General features: G+C 40.2%; 2 protein-coding genes across 3 annotated transcripts in view; one reads left to right on the plus strand and one right to left on the minus strand.

Annotated features, from left to right (window-relative positions):
- Positions 1-19522, minus strand: part of iqgap2 (IQ motif containing GTPase activating protein 2) — a 31728-nt gene that overhangs the window by 6397 nt on the left and 5809 nt on the right. Inside the window, exons 3-27 of the mRNA XM_061037995.1 lie at positions 16765-16921; positions 16304-16381; positions 14863-14939; positions 13448-13515; positions 12384-12497; positions 12091-12269; positions 11478-11565; positions 11067-11230; positions 10469-10556; positions 10079-10242; positions 9385-9545; positions 8290-8414; positions 8023-8186; positions 4393-4483; positions 3624-3791; positions 3338-3480; positions 2970-3140; positions 2637-2720; positions 2324-2395; positions 2159-2228; positions 1588-1796; positions 1237-1389; positions 987-1150; positions 603-827; positions 181-321 (exon numbers count right to left, since the gene is read on the minus strand). Of these exons, the coding sequence (XP_060893978.1) occupies positions 181-321; positions 603-827; positions 987-1150; positions 1237-1389; positions 1588-1796; positions 2159-2228; positions 2324-2395; positions 2637-2720; positions 2970-3140; positions 3338-3480; positions 3624-3791; positions 4393-4483; positions 8023-8186; positions 8290-8414; positions 9385-9545; positions 10079-10242; positions 10469-10556; positions 11067-11230; positions 11478-11565; positions 12091-12269; positions 12384-12497; positions 13448-13515; positions 14863-14939; positions 16304-16381; positions 16765-16921 (3318 nt within the window). The remainder of the gene's footprint in view (positions 1-180; positions 322-602; positions 828-986; positions 1151-1236; positions 1390-1587; positions 1797-2158; positions 2229-2323; positions 2396-2636; positions 2721-2969; positions 3141-3337; positions 3481-3623; positions 3792-4392; positions 4484-8022; positions 8187-8289; positions 8415-9384; positions 9546-10078; positions 10243-10468; positions 10557-11066; positions 11231-11477; positions 11566-12090; positions 12270-12383; positions 12498-13447; positions 13516-14862; positions 14940-16303; positions 16382-16764; positions 16922-19522) is intronic.
- Positions 5655-8021, plus strand: f2rl2 (coagulation factor II (thrombin) receptor-like 2). Of its 2 annotated transcripts, none has more exons than XM_061037997.1 (2): positions 5655-5933; positions 6246-8021. In XM_061037997.1, the coding sequence occupies exons 1-2, from the start codon at positions 5870-5872 to the stop codon at positions 7283-7285; spliced, it is 1104 nt and encodes a 367-aa protein (XP_060893980.1). In that variant the 5' UTR covers positions 5655-5869; the 3' UTR covers positions 7286-8021. The 2 variants fall into 2 exon arrangements, with proteins under 2 accessions (XP_060893980.1, XP_060893981.1); XM_061037998.1 differs by having other exon boundaries at positions 6293-8021.

Genomic DNA, 19522 nt, shown 5'->3' on the forward strand with positions numbered 1-19522 from the left:
ATAATGTCAACTTTAAGATGTAATGCTGCTCCATCGTTATTTATTATTCCTAATTTATCCAGTTTTGATAAGCAGAAAACGACATTAAAGACACAACAGAATCAAGCTGATTGAAAAGCAGACTGTCACAGAGCACAAAGAATAAGCAGACAGTGACACTCAACAGGTCCAGAAACTTACGGGATATTATCGAGCGAGGACACAATGGAGTTCAAGACCTTATCTGTAGCTGCCCGCAGCGACAGACTGGATGCCTCCAGCCTGCTGCGTACTTCCTCATGTGACATGGCCTGCTCAGGGGTCACTTCATAAGGCAGCTTACTAAAGGGGTGAGAAGAATAAGAGAGGGCAACATTGATGTGTGTGTAGTTCATCATTTTCAGATTACAAGAAAACAGGGAAGGAAAACTCTTAAAGGACTTTGTTTCTATTAATGGTCTATAAAAGCTCAGTAGTAGTTCTAACGTAATGTTACGAAGATAAAATAATAAAACCTACAAAACTTCCCACAGACCCTCTAAAAACAACCATAAATAGTAAACCATAACTACAGAACAACAACCGCATTCGCATCTTAGTCGACCACAGCACTTTTTTCCTACCTGGCCTCTCCAGTAGCCGTCTCCAGCTGGTTCACCCAGGCTTTGTACACGTCCACTGGGTTGGTGTTGATGCCAAGACTCTTGTTCTCAATGATGTCTTTGACCACTGAAGCCAGCAGCTGCCTGAGAGTGTTGTGGCCTCGTGCACCTCTGTTGAAGCTCACCACCATCTTGATGACTGTTGGGTTCCCTGTCACTATGTCCTGGATCTGGTCCACCTTGGAGCTGTGACAGGAGATATATTGGAACCGTTCTTGAATCCAAACAAGATTAGACAAACATGTTTTTTGCTAATTTCATATTTTAAGGTTCTGACCTAATCAGAATACATTATCATCATCCTGATCAATAAGAGAATAGCGAAAATAAGTCTACAGGTCTCACCTGATTTCCTCCTCCAGAGCTGTCTTGAAGAGTTTGAGCAGCAGGTATTCCTCTCTCTGGTTAGAGGCGTAGTTGTACAAGGTGAAGATCACAGTGTCCATAAACTTAGTGGACTTGTTTTGGGGCATCTGGAAGATCAGCTTAGCCAGATAGGCTGGATTGGTCTTAGCGGGGGAGAGAGAAGCAGGGGTTAAGTTGAGTTGACTATATTTCAGTTTCAGTTTAATCTTGAGAAGAGTTTTTGTATCACCTGCAGCAGGTAAAAGAGGTGTTGGTAGGCCTCCAGTTTCCTTCTTTTTCCTTTATTTAGGCCCTTTATACCCAGTCTTTCTCCTGCAGTCAAGTCTTCTTTACTCGCTTTATTTTTCTTGGTCTTCATTTTTTTATTATGAGACACAACATCCTTTTCAAACAAACAAACACGATATGATTAACACAGCCAAACTGGACCGGAAAACATATTGTCGCAGATGTAATCACAGTTGTTTAGAAGCTATGAGCGAACCCTGAGCCATTACCAGCTATGATTAATGTCAACCATCACGACACCACCCGTGATGCTTTTCTTTCCTTGGTGGCATGAAAACAAGGTTATGCAAACCTGCAGAGTGATCCTGTTCTTCACCAGCAGTCCGATCTTAATGTCCATCAGGTTCAAGTCTTTCTCCATCTGCTGATTGGAGCGAATATTGGTGACCACTTCTTCCCTGAGCCGTGTCACTTCCTGTTCCTCCTGAAGGTCCAGGGGACTCTGCTCCAACAAGTGGACAAACTTACGCACCACTGACAGAGGAGGATCGTTGGCCCCAGCTACAGTTAGACACACAAGAAAAGTTAGCAAATGTACTGGTGTTTTATCTACACCTAATATTCAGAGCTAACACCTTTATAACAGCAAACATGTCTCCAAATCATTTGACATAAGTACAAGAAATGGTAACTAATGACTGAGGAAGATTCACATATTTAATCAGTGGAAAATTTAAAAAAGAGAAAATCGAACACTTGACTCTTCTTTTAGAAACAGTGCAGTCTAAAAAACCTAGAAGCAATTATTTAACCAATGTTGTAATAGGACTGTAAAAACAAAGACCCTTACTGGTCTGAAATGGAGAACTCAATCTTTAATTAATCAGATAAATGCAGGATTGTAAAACACATTTTTGACTTACTGAGTGTTCTGTAGTCATCCCTGGCTTTGTTGGCCTTAAGAAAAGCCTGGATTTTTACTATGTCCTTTTCCTAAACACAGATCTAAGTGAGTCTCACACAACATGGAACAAACAACAAATACATGAATGCCACTTCTCAGTGATGTAGACTAACAAGTTACTCACATGATCTTTGAAGAACTGTAACCTCTGATTGTATTCACGTTTGACTTTCCACATTTTGACCACAGACTGGATCTAAAAAAAGACAAACAATATGGGAACTCGGTTTGTAATGTCAGGTACATGCAAATGAATAAAGTCTTAACAAATCCAAGATCTGAAGTTTAGTTTCATATGTGGTTCAAGGTTTCCAGAGATTGGAGATAGAGCTGTTGCTTACTTAAAAGAATGTATTCATATGTATACAGATTTCACTTTAAGGGTTTAGGGTTTAATCACTTTTCTTTTGTTTAAAAAAAAGCAACAGAATGAGTACCTTAACAATCGAAGTAACGTTGTCATGAAGCAAATTCATCCTGTCTTTGTACATTTTCCTCTGTTTGTGACCTTTCCAACAAGCCTGCAAAAAAGAAAAAGAAATAATCATCTTTTTATGAAACCCACTGAATTATTTATGTTCATTTATGTTTGCCATGTTTTTTCCTACAATATAGAAATCACTTCTTTTTTTTTTAAATGTCATTCAATAATGACAAAAAAAAACGGCCAGTATACATTTAGCGAACTGCAAAGCCACAAAGGTGGCTCAAGGGTCGTTATAGTTCTCATTATTTCTCTGATAAAAGTTCGACATTGAGAAATATCTGACCTGCAATTTGACGACGTGTGGCTCTTGTTGGTGCAGATACTCCATCCTCTGGTGATGCTTTTTCCTGACCAGATAACCTCTGATCCTGGCCTGCAGCTGGGTCACAAAGGATTCATTGGCCAGCCATAACTGTTCCCTGTTATACTCTGCAGTCACACTGCTGACAACGCTCTGAGGGGAAAGAGATGTTGAGAAAGTCAGATTTAAAAAAAAAGAAGCTTGTACCGAGGGAAACATTTCTGATTAAACACATAGTGGGATTTTGAATTTGATGATCACTGAATCCACCGTCCATCCTTCTATGAAAAATATATCAATACATCATTACACAATGGAATAGTCAAACTATTCAGTGCAGGAGGGGATACCTGGATTTCCTCCTTACTGAGATGACCAACATTGTGTTCAAATCCTTCTGGCTCCTCCCAGGTGCCCTCTCCAGTCTCCAGGTTATAGTAGTAATTATATCTGTCCTTGATGCTATGTTTTACCCACACACTTTCAGTGCTGCCTGGATGAAAGCAGAAATTCATATTTTAGTGAATATCAAATTGAACACAACATTTAAAAAGCAGCTGCTTCTGTGGAGGTTTCAGTTTCTTAAACACTTAGGGTTAGAGTTAACTAAGTCACTAAGAGTTAAGTGTAAGTTACCTTCAGTGGTGCTACTTGTTTGTCTCTGTTTTAGTTCAGCCTGGTATGTGTCGGCACATTCAGGGAGCACCGCTCTCAGTCCTGCACCAGGAACTTGCAAAGCCTGCAGTGTATTCTGAGAGGCCCCCTCTGCCACTGTCCTGTTTATATCAGCCACTGCTCCAGCCACTGCCAAAGTCCAAAAGATAGAAAAAGTGAGCCCTAATTGACAGTATCTACTAAATCAGTCATTAAAGATACAGAGATGAATGTTATATCACTTAAGATCATGTTGTCTTTACAAAGCGAGAACAACACCTTTAATAGATTTCCTCCCCATGTTAAGAGCTTTCTGTCTAACAGTAACATACATGAAACATTGTGTATTAATGTGGAAACCTTTAAATATGTGGGTTTATTTTAATATCAAAAATCCATACATGAAACACGTGCTGAACTTTAAGATGGAAGTGAAAATCAGAGAGGAATGAGTATCAATCATGTAATGTAGAAAAGAAACTCTAATAATCACAACACTGATTAATCCATCACATGAAAACAGGAGTTCAAATGAAGGTACTGTTTTTGTTATTTGGTCATGTTACCCTTAAAATTTCAATTTAGTGTTTACACACTAACAACTTTGCAATTAAGGTTGCTTTACCACTACTCCAGCACGTTGACAAGCTTGAACTTTAGCTCCAGCTCATTCCCATCCAAATAAGGAGAACTAACAGGACCCGGTTTCGCTTTTGTTCCGGTAGTGGTAATTTAAACTTTAGCTACATACATGTGAGAGTCTCCTCTTCATCCTGATTGGCTGTGTGAATGGCCTCTTGGATTTGGTCCAGCCACAGAACTGCAGACTCATCTCCAGAGGTCTACAATCAGATTTAAAAAACTCAAGGTCACGTCGGTTATCCAGCATGAAGAGACACATAATGCATTGTTCACAATTCTAACATGGTGTTAAATAACCCATCTTTTAGAATAATTTCAGTCAAAATATTTAAGTCAATAGTAAGAAATTCATGGAGTTATGGTTTGTTATTCATCAAGTTAGGATTGTGGAGATTTTGTGAATATGGAGGATTTTGCTCTTCAGCAGGACCACTTTATAGAAACCAACACAACACAAGCTGATGCAATTAAAGCAACAGCAAATACTAGACGGTGCCATTTCCCCTGTGTCCGGATGTAAGATCTATGGAAAAGCAAAATGCCAGAGAAACTGTTGTCAAACATATCGACCACTTTGTACTTAAAAAAACAAACTGTGACTAAACAACTTCACAACCAACACAAAGACTGTTTATTCAGGCTGCATTTGATTTTGTTCTCAGGCTAATTTTAGAGAACTCCTTTGGGGACCCGGGTGTATCCCTGACCACAGTGCCAACAGGAAGGAAGCCGCCATTAAAACACACTGACTGGACTAAAAGCAGCCTCTTTGTTTACACCTGCATCAGGCCGATCACTTCCCAGTGAACCCATCATGTAGTGAGAGTGTGGCTAGTTAGCTTTGCTTACAGTTGTAAAGGAATACGTTTACAAAATCCACAGTTGTAAGTTTATAATGAGCATTCTGTGTTTGTGTGTGTGACATCATCTTAAGAGGTTTTAAATCTTTATAAACCGAGTAACAAAAAGGCAAAACGGGATATAGAGCAAGCTTCTTTTTTTTTTTCATAGGATGAATAGTTACCATCTGGAAAGTCCCCATACCACTGTACAGTCTCATGGTTGAATTGCTGTAGTGTAATCATTTTAAAGGAGTAGCATGTACATCAAGAGGTTACAATATCCCCAAACATTCATTCCAATAGTAAGTACTGAATAACCAACAGTCCCCCCTACCTTAAATACATACAAATATAGAAACCCCATTAAAATCATAATCACAATAAAAACATTGTGATATGTCAGAATGTCATTTGTAAATGATTTGCAGCTGTTACATTTATAAGCGGATCCCTCCCTAGTGAGTCAGTGGGCTGTTACTGACGCAGGCAGAAGGGAATTTAGCTTTCAAGCCTGGACAGGAAATGTGCTCACCGCTCCGAGCAGACACACAAGCGCCCCACTAACAGAAGCGGGAAGCTGAGCTCAAGTTCACATCGCTATCAGTTCTACACTGTCGCTCTGCAAAGATGCAAAACAGCAAATTTCACCGATGGAGAACTACTTCATTTAGTGAGCGGAATCACCACGGAGAGAGGTGAAGACAGAAGTGCTTTACACAACCTGGGATATAAAAGTAGAGGGTTATGGTCAAACTTGTGCCAGGACTACTCCTTTGCCTGATGGCAGTTCAGGCCTTCCAGACTGATGGTGAGTACATTCAAATACTGAAAGAGATAACTGCTAAAGGATAAATGCATTCATTGGAAGCCATTCTGTACTCACAATTTCCCCCCAAAAAGGTTTCAGAACAGAAAAAAGGTTAAAGAAACCTGAATGAACAAAAAAAGTTTAACAAAACTAACAACAAACAAAGTCGTCAATGCTGGGCAATAAAAAAAGAACCAAACATCAATGTGGCTAGATGTTTTGTTTCATGCTCTGATGCAGTTTAAAATGTACTTTTACCACAAACCTAAGTTACTTTGAAGTTATAAACATTGTTCTTCTGCCCCTTTATAGGAACCAAAACCAATAATTCATCTGATTTTCTACCAAAAACCTTTAAGGGGAGGACATACGAACATAACCGCACAAACCGGCTGCTCTTTCCCAGCACAGACCCTGGGCTGGATGTGAACCCAGAGGACCCGGTGGCAGCTTTTACCCAAGGGGTCCTCAGCACCTGGGTCATACCTTTATCTTACATCCTGGCCATGCTGGTGGGTATCCCCTCAAACGCTTACATTCTTGCCCTCCTCAGACTCAGATCAAAGTCCTTTTCCACCGAAGTGCTCTATCTGAACCTTGCCCTTTCCGACCTGCTGCTCCTGCTCTCCCTGGCACTGCGGGTTCACTATCACTTCAACGGGAATAACTGGATATTTGGAGAAGTCTCCTGCCGGCTTATTACCGGCTTATTTTACAGCAATGTTTACTGTTCAGCTCAAACTATAGCATGCATCAGTCTCAGGCGCTACCTGGCTGTGGTCAGACCGTTTCTGTACAGAAGACTGGCTAAAACCACTCTGGCAGTTTGGGCTTGCTTAGTTATATGGTTCCTGTTTGTGGCAGCTATCGTGCCTGAACTCCTGGTCAGGCAGAGCTACCATGTTGCCCAGCTGGGGGTCACCACCTGCCATGATGTACTTCCCCTAGAAGAAAAATCTCACTCCCCGCTGGTGCCATACAGGCTGATTCTGGTATTTACTGGATTCATCGTACCTTTCCTGATTTGTATCTTTGCCCATGTATCAGTGGTATACCACCTTGGGCAATCCCGTTGTAACTGGAAACCATTCATCAGGGTCAGCACTCTGGTTTTCATCATCTTTGTGGTGTGTTTCTTGCCAAGTGGCCTCCTGCATATCGCCCACTACATCCGCCTGTTTCTAAATGGAGATGACAGACTGTATGGATACTACAGAGTAGCAGTGTGTCTCTGCTGCTTTCACAGTTGTCTGGACCCTTTCCTGTGTGTGCTCATTTCTAAGACGGCAGCCTCAGATCTACAATTCATATCAGTCCACGGAACACTTCAGAGACCAGCTGTTAGGATGTGAGACAAGTTGTGCGTGCACAGAAAAAGCATCCACGCACAACAATTGTTAGAAACCAGCAGGGAAGCTCAAGCCAACAAACAGAGAAATCAGAGTACGAGCTGGACACTGTGACTTTAAAAGGTGATCTCGAATGTTTAGCGATATCAGGATCAGAAAATGTAGACTATGAAACTTAAACCAGACTATCAACCGAAGCAGATGTCAGATTGGCTTTGAAACAACTTTTCTCTTTGTCTGTAACAAGTTAGAACGAATGAAATAAAACCATTTGCACATACGTTTTTCTACTGGTATTTTAGTTGAACAAAAAAATTGTCAAAGTGGGCGCCGGTAGCCTAGTGGTTAGTGTGCGTGCCCCATGTACGGTGGCTGTGGTCCTGCAGGCGGGTTTGAGTCCAACCTGTGGCTCCTTTCCTGAATTCCCCACTCCCTCCCCTGATTTCTGAATCTATCCACTGTCCTGTCTCTAAATAAAGGCAACCCCCCCCCCCAAAAACAACCATAGAAAAAAATAAATGTCAGAAAAATGTTTGCATTAACAGGTTTTACCTTTGCTATGGTTCGTAAAATGAGCCATTAGAGGTATGCAAAGCAGTTTCTACAGTCATGTAAAACTAAATCAAAAAGATAAAGCTCCAACATGTGTTTATAATTCTGTTTTATTTAGCTATTAAGATTTACACCTTCAGTATGTCATATTGTATAAATTGTAAATAAAATGTCGTTACAGTCATTACCTGGCAGAGGAGTTGCTTGGTATATTGAAGGACATCATGGTAGTGTTTGGCTGTGGCTGGGTTCACCCCAGTTAACTTGGCTGTAGGGAGGAGCAACGCTGCAAGAGTCTGCTGATGATCACCAGAGCTCAGCGCCTCATTGATCTCTGCTATAGCTATAATGCCTGCAAGTAGAAGACAAGGACCATACATTGTTTTCATTCATTAAGAGTCTTCATATTTGAATCACACTGAATCAAATCCTTTCTGTGTCTGAGTGTTTCTTACGTTCATGCTCCTCGTGGACCTGCACATTGACTGTGTCGATGCATTTTTGAACATCATTCCACGTGAGAAACTCTTGGTCATTGGCAAGAGCCTCCTCTCGCTCTTTGATAAGAGTGTCAGCATACCTGAGGGAGAAAGCCACTGATGAACTGCTGCAACGTGTCATGGTACGCAAGACACCACTACAATGTCAGACTACTTAGTGTTTGCGAAGTATCAAGAGACCCGCAGTGAAGTGATGTGACAAGCAACTTACAGATTCATCCAATCACCTAAAATGTTGCATTTAAAATGAATTCTTGCTCTCCTATACCATTAGTTTTACCTTATCATATTAAGGAGTCTGTGGTTGTAGAAAAAAGGAGTAAATAAGGAAAGGTCAGCTATTAAAGAAATGACAGCAGGACTATTAAGTCCACTTGAGAGAGTCGAGTCCATCGAGTTAAAAAGATTTAACAACACAACTGTTTGCCCTACAAAAAGATTGAAACTGCCTTCCCAGAGTTTCTTTCCCATTTAAAGGAGCTACTGTAAATATTACTCTGACACCTAGCGCTTAAAATGTGTACTGCAGTCCAAACAAAACTGGCTGACTCCCCCTTTACACCCTCCTCCCTAGAGTTGATGTGTTGTGCACTTTGTTGCAGACACTGAAGCTTTAGTATTTAACCAGCCCTTTGTCGGTCTTGAAACCTTTCTACGATGTTTCTGGTCGTGCAGCTTTTTAGTCTGAGTAGATCAGTTATATATGAACACATTCGTCTGCCTGCTTCCATCGCTGCGACACCTGTTGGTCTGCCTTGCAAACCGAGGAGCGTCCAAAATTGCGGTGTACCCTAAAACTGCCTACTTCTCAGGTCAAAACAAAAACAGACCATTCTGGGCCTGGAAGGAGGACATACTGGCTGCTACATTGTTGTCAGAGAAGCCAGCACTTCAACTTAGCATGTTGCCTAAATGTCTGATGACATAGTGAGGTCATTTTATGATTGAATTCAGTAGATATCGTACATATCGATCTTTTAATCTATGCACTGCTAGTTCTTCTTTGTGCTTGTCATGAGGCCACAGCTATCCATCCTGTGGCTGTCTCACCTGTTGAGGTTGTCTTGGTCAATGTTGGTGAAGCCCAGAGGAGAGTCTGTCAGTTGTTCAATCACAGCCTGAGGGTCTTTGGTGTCCAGCACCTCATTCAGCACTGCTACCGCTGACAGCATCTCCACGGCTACACTCAGCTCCTCATGGCTCAAGCCGGACTGATAAAATAAAAACATGGGAGTGCCATTTAATCACAGGTTTTGTCTAGTAAAGATGTCCATGATATCTGCGCATGATGTCTGCCCAGTGGGCCGTGCGTCTGCATTGAAAATGAAAGATGCAGTACGCACATGAACGGTATGTGTGTTTGTTACTGCACAGCAACAAAAGTGCCTGACAAAATAGCTTGGACATATAAGCTTCATTTAAGAAGTCGACACGGAAAATGTTGGAGAAATGGAGTGGGGCAGTGCATGTCCTCTCAACCTTACATGTCACTCTCACTTTTCCTGCCAAGATCTCAGATTCAACAGGATAGTAATCTCACTGAGTGTCCTCATGTTTGTGGCAGCTGAATACAGCCTGAGCCCTTTAGAGGTATCCTCCATCACCACCCATAGTGTATAGCTGAGTATGTGAATAGTTACGTTCATGAACTAGCCAGTTATGTGTGGGAAAGTAAGGTTAAAAAGTAAGTATATCTCCAGTATGTGTGGATCTACATGCCACAGTCTTAAAGATGATATCTCACCCGCCCCCCTTGGAGCTGCAAACTGAAGAGCTCAGCCTGATAGAGGTTGGCAGCAGTCTGGTAGACAATTGGTAGTTGTGCCTCAGGGTTCGTCAGCTCCTCCACCGTCTCCACGGCATTCCCAAGACGAATGGCTGTATTGATCGCTGCAACTGCATCAAGTTCTGGACAAAACAATGATCACAGAGAGTCACGTCCTGCTAATAAATGCAGAAGTGATTTTGAAAACCCTGCATTTAAAAAAAGTTTCATGAACTGTACTGTATAGGTAATATTACTTAGATTGTACATGTTTGCTTTGAGAAGCAGGCTACAAGAACAAATGGGACCTTAAACTAACCAGGAATGAATCACAGTTAATAAACATCTTTAGTAACAGAAGCTGCTTACTTCGTTTCTCTGCCTCAGCAAAGTCATTACAAGAGCTGACCACTCTCTGAATCTCCTCTTTGTCCACCATCACTGCCCTCCCTCCATCCTGCAGCACAAACATCAGAGTATAGCCCTGAGATAAGACCTGATCCAGGGGTGATTCAGCATGTCTTAATCCAGGAATAAGGCTTTTATTCATTACAGCATCCTGTCTCTTAATGTCTCTTTGGTGAAATCCACACAGAAACTCCAGCTACAGTCCTTCATGGGCGTTTATCTTCTGAAAATATGTTCAGTAAATAAACTGCTGTATGATCATGGCTAAGCTTAAAAAAGATTTCTATTTTTTTTAAGCAAGTTGCTAAGAGACAATACGGCTTATTCTTTCCCCAAAAAAGTGTTTTTGTTTTTTTTGTAAAACCAGAAATGTATGCATATGATCTGTGGCTTTCTAATGTTTACTATCCCTCAAGAATTAATAACTTCTTTCATTCTACTTTCCAAATACAGGCTTTTTTTTTGTATACAATCAACAACTGCATATTTATGAAACATCTCCAAAAGAAATCCTGAGCATAACGTTCTGAGTTTGGGAAAGCGTTCAGGTCCAGTATACCTTGGATTTGTGTTGGCAGTAGGTGGCGAAATGTTCCAGGTACCAGTGACTATTTGACTCCTGGACACCGAGCATGGCCAGAGCTTCAAGCCTGAGTGCTGCCAAAAGAGCAGCCTCATCCTGGTTTGACACAGCTTGATTCACCTGCCTGACTGCTTCCTGGACTAGAGACGGAAAAAACAAAACAGAGGGCATCAGGGTTAATGTATCCATTTTTTAAGTCTTTCAGAAACTTTTTTGAACCAACCTTTTTTATTTCTAGATTGACTTAACAGCTCTTATTAACAATACTGTATATTCACAGTTCATAGACGTCCACAGCTTCAACACGACAGGATCGTTTTAACCGTACTTGACAGTATTTCACAATAAAAGTATGTTAAGGGTCATGTCTGAAGGGAAACTCCTTACTGTTAACAAAGTCAATAGAGGCTTGGATCTCCTGCTGAGTCAGCAGCTCCTCATAAACATCTCTTTCTTCAGTAGAAATTGAGGAACGCTAAGGGAGAGACAAATGTTAAATGTTTATCATTTTAAATCGTACCTGGTCACATATATTTTTTACTCATACTGATGAAGTTGCATATTTAACATTTCCTGTTTCAGGCATTAGGTGGTCTCTGTATGTACAGTATTTGTAAAGAGATTGTGAGGCAGGGGGGCGGGGGTGGGTTGTTGTGTATTTGGTTAAGGACAGCTGACATTGCAGACACTGGAATGTGCTGGCTGCACCAAAATGAGACTGTGCGGACCGTCCCCTTTCAGACCTTAGTGATGACATCTCTGCAGTTTAGATTTTTGTCTGTCTAAGACACTGTGAGAAACATCAAAATCCAAATATCTGACTAATACAGAAAATGACTGAGATGCACGATGACAGAGACACAGCAATAAAGAAATTATATAAACTTATTTTAAACACACTAATCAAGTCCTTTACACAGTAACGAACAAAACATCATTACACAAAAGAGGATGCTACTGAAATATAAGATTTCACTTGAGTGTTTGGGAGGCTTCTCACCCCGCCTGACGACTGATTCTGTTTACGAGCCCTGGCCTGGCTCAGTGTGTCCTGGTAGTCTTGGGCCAAAGCTTCCTGTGTGTTCTTCAGCATTGCGTTTGGATTATTTAAGGCTCCCATTGTCACAGAAGCCTGACCTCTGTCCACAGCCTCATTGATGGCAATCACAGCAGCATGCACTAAAGGACAGCAGAATGTGTGCCAGTATTTTAGTGAAGGCAAAAGATATTCGACGCTAATTCTACATCATTCAGGATTGAGGATTTAGAGAGTTAAAAAGTCAGAGGACTTACAGGCAGCTTCATCCACTGACAGCTCGTTGGCCAAGATTCCTCCAATCTTACTAAAAGCTGGCATTTGAATGCCATACTTCTCCAGCTCACTCCTCATGTTACTGATCTCTTCCTCTGAAGGATGGATACATTCATTGAAAATGTGGTGTTACTTAGTGTTGCAGAGTAAAGAGCTCAAACGTACTGCAGGACATAAAACTGAATTCCTTTTAACACTTTTTGCTTTGACTCAATTAAGTCATTCTGACTGAAAGAAACAAGAACTTCATCGACTGTCTGTTATTTGACAGAGGTCCAATGATATAGAACAAATATTAAATGCTGCGATTACAATGGATTAACATCATATTCTAATGTTGTGACATGTCCATCAGCATGTTCAGTGTGTGAACTGCATGCAGAACACAACTGTCAAAACTCTGCAATCATTTCAACTGAAATGAAGGAGGAGTCACTGAAACATTTACACTTTTTTCCTTTCAATTAAATTGCAAATCTTGTCAAATAAAGTGTAGAAGAGGCTTGGGAAATGTCCTTCATGGAGATACTTGAGGTCTATAACTACACAGGAAACATTTAAAGACTTTGAGACAAACTTGATCATTCTAAGAAAACATGGAAGATAAAAGTGAGTTTGTTCACATTTAGGTGAACAACACTGAAGTGACTCATACGTGAAAGCACTGAGACTTACTCAGGACAACTCAATGTCAAAAAGCTTGGAACTTTAACTATCCTGTTCAGATTAATTTGAATGGCTTCGAGGTATATTGATGCTTGACGGCACATGACAACACTCTTTCATTATTTTCAATTAAATACCACCAAGAAAAATAAACACTACACAAAGAGAATACTTGTTAAAATATCACACGCACATTAGTTTTGTACACATCAGTGTTCTTAAAAAGCCTCAGGGTGATCATCCTTCATTTTAAAAAAAGCAATCAATGAGAAGGTCCTTGTTATTCCTTCTTACTTAAAGAGGAAATCAAGCTCAGAATGTTTACATCAATTTTTCCCGTGCTTTGTTTTCAAGAGAAGTTGATTTTCTTTGCTCTTACCTGTAAAGGCCACTTTCCCCAGCAGATCCTGGATCTGTGGTGCAATGCCGAGTTTGTACAAGTACAAGCTGTAAAACACAATATGAGACAAAATATTTAGTCCCCCCCCTTAAAAAACATTAGAGCACTTTAAATATATCTCCATAGCAGACTTTTCATTATCAGAATTCTTATTCAGGAGTTTTCTTTATAACTGCTCTTATGGCCAATCATTTCCCTCATGTCACACTTGCACCACAGGGGGGGAGTGTTGGCTCACATTACAACAAGCACTCTGACTCAACCAGCAGGCTCAGTCCACACTGAATTCAACAAGCAGCTTGCTGGAAACTTCATAAAACTTTCATCTGCCGGTACTTGATAAAGGTCATGAATTATAGATATATTCAAGGCAGGTCTAGCATGAACACAGCAGTTAATGAAGCAGATGTAGCTGGTTAGTCTGTCCTTTGGTCCCAGTATGTGTACACATAAAATGCACTCTGCCCTTGGAATTCAGAGAACTATCCAAACTGTGCTTATGCAAATGTTTTTAACATGCATGCAGCTGAAATACAAACACAGAAACAGCTGACTGGGAATAACACAGGTGGCCAATTACGAGCCAGGCATTCAGCTGCCAAGCTGTGAGAAACTTGCAATCTCCAGACTGTGTAACCCCCCTTTTATTTTGATGCTTCCTTTTTTCTTTTAGACAACACATTAAGGTCTCCATCTCTACCATATTGTCTTAATGGTTCTACATGTATATAGTAAATGTACTATGTTCTTTCCATATGGCTTTGTCTTTTATTTTCATTTTCCACCACACTGAATGAAAAGCAGCTTCCTGTTGTGCCTCCATGTCTGCATGTGTTTGTACCCGTGGAAGCAGAGTGTTCTGGGTCCTAGTTGGAATTAAGCTGGATAAGCAGGAAGGAAGCGCACGTGTGAGCATAAGCAGGGAAGGAAACCAATTCTCTCAGGACCTGACTGAAAGACTACAAGAGAGAAAACAATCCCAGCAGCTCACACTACCACTCCCTAATCTGTGTTTGGCTGACTGGACGGGTCAGATAGAAAAAATTGCCTCTTGAGTTTCATTCAAAGTAATCTTAACTGTGTAAAGCAGGAACACACGCCCTTTACAGTTGGACCACAAACTTTTCTTTTGAAGTCTTATCACGTATATCACTAAGCCAAGATTAGGATGAGTGATCTCTCAGTGTTGAGACTGTAAGTAAACAGCATTAAAACACCACATACAGTGTGTCAGAAAGACCTGGCTTACATGCTGTAAAGAGTTTTACATCGGCTGCCTTGATCCTATAGATGTGTTCATCAAAATCAATTTAAATAACAGAGACAAAAAAGAAATCACAAAAATTTTAACAAAGAAAATCACTACTTTGTATGTGAAAGCCTTCTATTCTTACCTCAGTGCGTGTATGCAGTACACCACTTTGGGCATGTTTTTTCGATCGTACACGTCTGTCGTTTCAGGATAAAATATCTGAAAGCAAAAACCACAGCAGATATTTATTGCTCTTCATTTATATGTATCACCAACATGTTATATGAACATTAGAACAGAATCCATCAAGTTGTTTCTTCTGATTTTAAACTTCAGCTGCATGAGAAGCTGCAGGGAGTGGACAAAATAACAGGAACACTAGTCAAATAAAATGCCTCCTGCTGTAACTGCACTACAATAAATACAGCCTTGTGAAGCACATCATTTTCAGGACCACAGAGCTGAATCAACAGTAGAATCCCAACCAATCACAGAGGCAGAATTTCTTCCGGTGCTTTTCCACTGCAGGGCATTATGTTTCAGAGTTCATGCACCTTTTATCAGAGCTCATGGCACAAATCTTGTAGTCCTACTGTTTTACAAACATGCATCTCTCATGCAAAGGTTTGGCCACTATTCAATACATAACATCATACATTTATCGGTTTCAAAGAGCTCAGTTTCTGAAACACTGAGCTCTGAAAAAAGTCTTTGGATGTTGATTTTATCATGACATATTTCATGATGTTCTCAAAATCATGATTTTGTTTAAAAAACATGAAATAGGCAAATACCCCAAATGAGGGTGTACAGTGTATCAATTTCCCTTGTGTTTACATATTTAAGGATGAACATCAGTGAAGTTTTTTTGTCGTCTCATGAAATATGTAATGAGGTTGATGCTCTTCTGTAAGAACAGCCACAGCCTCAATACAGTTTTAATTGCCACAATTGTGTACATGAATCATTCAAACTTGGATAACAAATTTACAACTGGCAGTCAAATTTGAGCATCCCGGGCTGTACCTTCTGTAGTTGAAGTATGTAATCATGCAAAACAGGCTGATTAATGTCTGACAAAGACAAGGCCTCCAAAGTGTTCAGTGGTTTTTGTTTACTTGAACTAGACGTCCTCCATCCATCCTAATTTAACTTGTTTTTTTTCATAGAGCTCGTAAACAGAGAAAAACTGTAACCATGATAAATAAAAAATATAAACCTGGTGCAAAAAGTAAGACACCCGATTGCTTGGTAATCGGAAATGCATGATGTCGAGTTGACGAGCAGACTTTTGCATTCATTTGAATAACGGCATTTTCTGTTTCCTTCTATTCTAGATTTTATGTCCTTGATAAAATGTAATCTATAACGAAGTCTCCCAGAGGTGCTTAAGTGATCTTTATGACTTCGTAAAGACTGTTCACAACTCTTGAATTAATTATTCATTATAAAATGTCTTCTCTTAAGATAAGACAACTTTGAAAGCATACATAAATTGGTCTTAATAATGTTCATATTTGCATACAAGTTTGTTGCAGAGGATTCATGTGTCTGCATGAGTGGTTGCAGTGAGAGCCCCTTACCTTAGGGAGACCCACTGACTCCATGGCTCTGAGCCACTGCACTGTGTTGTCTGTGTGTCTGAAGTGCAGCCCTCTGCCCTAAAGAGGAGAACACAAGCAAAAACAAAGAAATACAGTAATGTGTTATGTACCAGAGAAATGCTGAAATACTTCACTATTGCAACTAAGAGGGTTTTTAATAGTGTGTGCAACTAATGCAGCACTAAACACATTCTGAGTTCTGAAGTTATTATAACTTTAAAACTGCAAAGATGAGCTCAAACTTTCACTTTTCACAGTGAAGCCAAAACGCACGCCTGCCACGTTTCTCCCTTTCTTGTCTGAAACTACGAAAAACTGTCAGGAAGTGCCTGACAGATCTGGTAACGACCTTCCTCTCTGTGATGACAAAGGCTTGTGAAAACATGCACATAGTATAACTCAGACTTTACCTGAAAACGAAAGACAGAAGCAGTTTGTACCTTATAGCGTGACTGGTCTCTGTCGTAGATCTTTTTCTCTGACACCATCTTGGGGGCAAAAAAGTTGGAAAGTTTACCAAGGTAGACACCATTCCTCAACCCCTCCTCCAGTTCTGTTGTAGGCGGCAGGTCCTCATCTAAGCAGGCCTCCATCCACCTGAAATACACATGAATCAAGCTCAGGGCAGGCAGAGGATTTTCATAAGCAGTTTTAACATCAGCTTTAGAGTGGTTTTTGACGAGTACGTCTCCAATCTTAACAATTCCTTACAGAATTAAAGTCAAAGTAAGCGTGTTAATAGTGTAAAGCTTAAAAGTGGTTAACATCATATCAAACTGTACTTCAACTAACTAAGCTTAACATGCATACATTGGTTACAATAATTTTATATACAAGCATCAGTCCACTCTGTTTATATATTTCCAAATTCTGCCCTCATTGATTTGTACAAAAAATTACAAACAGAAAGTCAAGGACTTAAAACATACTTGCATAATAAATGCTGACATTTGTGGCATTTACATTATGACAACACAGTATTTTAATATTTAATATTTTTTTTAGCCAACACTTGTTAAATTTCTGATATATAATCTGTATCTCTGAAAGCTGTTGAATAATAATGTTGTTTACCTTTATTTCTGTCTAGGAGCTAAGATGACATTGTCTATAATACACTGATTAAATATATCATTTTATTAAAAACTCAGTGAATGCTCCACCTGTTCCAAATTTCTATCAGCTCAGATTTGGAGCAACAAAGTGGTCTGTGGGCTGGAGAAAACTGGGCATTGATACAGCAGCACCCACACTGAGCCCAGCATGCTTTTGGGAGGAGGCTGTGGAGACTTTAGTTTGACCTTTGACCATGTGAGGGTTACCATCACTGTTCAAGGTTTATGAGTTTGAGTCTTCCAAAGTAATTGATATCATGACAAGAAAATTGATTTCCCCTCTAGGACAGACCTTTCAAATTGTGAACTGAACAAAGCAAACGCAGTTCATGTCCAAATCATTTTGACCTTTTTTAAACTCATGTAATTTTCCTTTGAAAAGATTGAGGACATAGACTGTAGGGAATGGACCTCAGAATACCTACACCAAGTGAAGCCAAAGGATTAGGAGCTCCCCCTGTTGACTGGCTGCAGTATAGGTCATAAACCCTGCCTCCTCTATGTTCATAGACAGGCCATGGGTCAGACTATAAAATGCACATCAGATACATTTTTTCTCAAATCTGGTTTCGTCATGATAGTTATTATTATGCCATTTTGTGTTCAAGTAACATTTTCTTCTGAGAAGTTTCTTTTTAACTGCGGCACTGTGCGCACCAGATTAGCAGAGTGCAGCAGAAACTTTGAGAGAAATCATAACAAACATCGACACAAGAGTCATTGAACTTCCATAACCGTGAGTGTCTGCTTTTAACCGCCACAGGAATCTGTTCCGCTGTGGACTGTACCGACCTGAGGGATCTTTGCTGTTGTATCAGTAAGTCAAATGTGTGTTTTAGCAGAAGCATTCCCATTCTGTTCAACGGGAGGAGGCTGAGGCGGGCTGTTCATTTGTATATACAGTCTGTGGTTCAGGAGCAGTTAAGACTCATCACTGCCAGACTTTTTCCAGAGAATCTGGAAAAATCCAGAGCTGGTTAATGATTTGTGAAAACGGTAAATTATCATGGTCTGAGACTCTGTTACACATTATCCTACTGCCTGGAAATGACAACATATTTTCGATCGTGGCTTCACCTAGTTTTTTGCTCAGTAATTAAACTGCTTTATGTGTTTTGTTCAAGGGTTTAATTAATAGTAGAAACTCCTACCTTGGTCTGCAAACAATAACGCCTCCCTCATGTAAGTGCACAGGCACCTTGTTTAGGTTAATTAAGAGTGTGTGGGCGACCAAAGGATCCCATCTGCCCAAATATGTGTCAGCACATTAAGACAAACACAACGGGCCATGAAACATCAACACAAACCCAGTGATGTGTGTGGGTAAGGTACCTTGAGGAATAAAGCCACATGAGGAACCAATGATGTGACCCAATGATGATAATGATTGTTTATAAACAGTAATTGTATGTATACATTTATACATAATTCAATATTTCTAAAAAAAGAGAAGTGCTGTGTTGTTGTTGTTCAGGTAAATCTTATTTAAACCAGTAAAGATGTTGAATACAACACACTGAGTGTGCGCCTTCATTTTTTTGTAAACAGGGGTAGAACAAGGACTGATTGTTCTGTAAACGATCACAGACTGCTTTGTTCCCTCAGATGGATCAAAATAAAGTACATAAATAAAAACAAAACACACCAGACATAATAACATTCCCTTGAATAGGCATTAGATCATAATGAAATTGATCTTTGACAACCAAACTCTAACAAGTTCATTCTTTGTTCAACAGACCCAAGAGTGTGTTTTGGTTTTCTAGCTTTACCAAACCTAACCAGGGATATTGCACTTATCAGAGCCACAGCAAATGAGCAGGTATGTTTTGGCCTGATCCTCGCACTGTGTTGCAAGTCAGAAAATGCCTGTTTGCCATTTATTGACTGTACAAGTCTTAGAAGACACATGAACACACAGAAACACAGAAACAAAAACAGACACAGCATGGCTCCCCCAACCAGTTGAACTGGCGGGGTTATCATATCTCCCTAAAAGTGATATATCAACTCAGTGGAGAAAATGCAGCTGACAATCAAGATAACTGCGGCAACAAAAAAAATAAGACATTTGGCGGGAACA

The sequence above is a fragment of the Labrus mixtus genome, chromosome 5 (assembly GCF_963584025.1).
Source record: "Labrus mixtus chromosome 5, fLabMix1.1, whole genome shotgun sequence".
Lineage (NCBI taxonomy): Eukaryota > Metazoa > Chordata > Actinopteri > Labriformes > Labridae > Labrus > Labrus mixtus.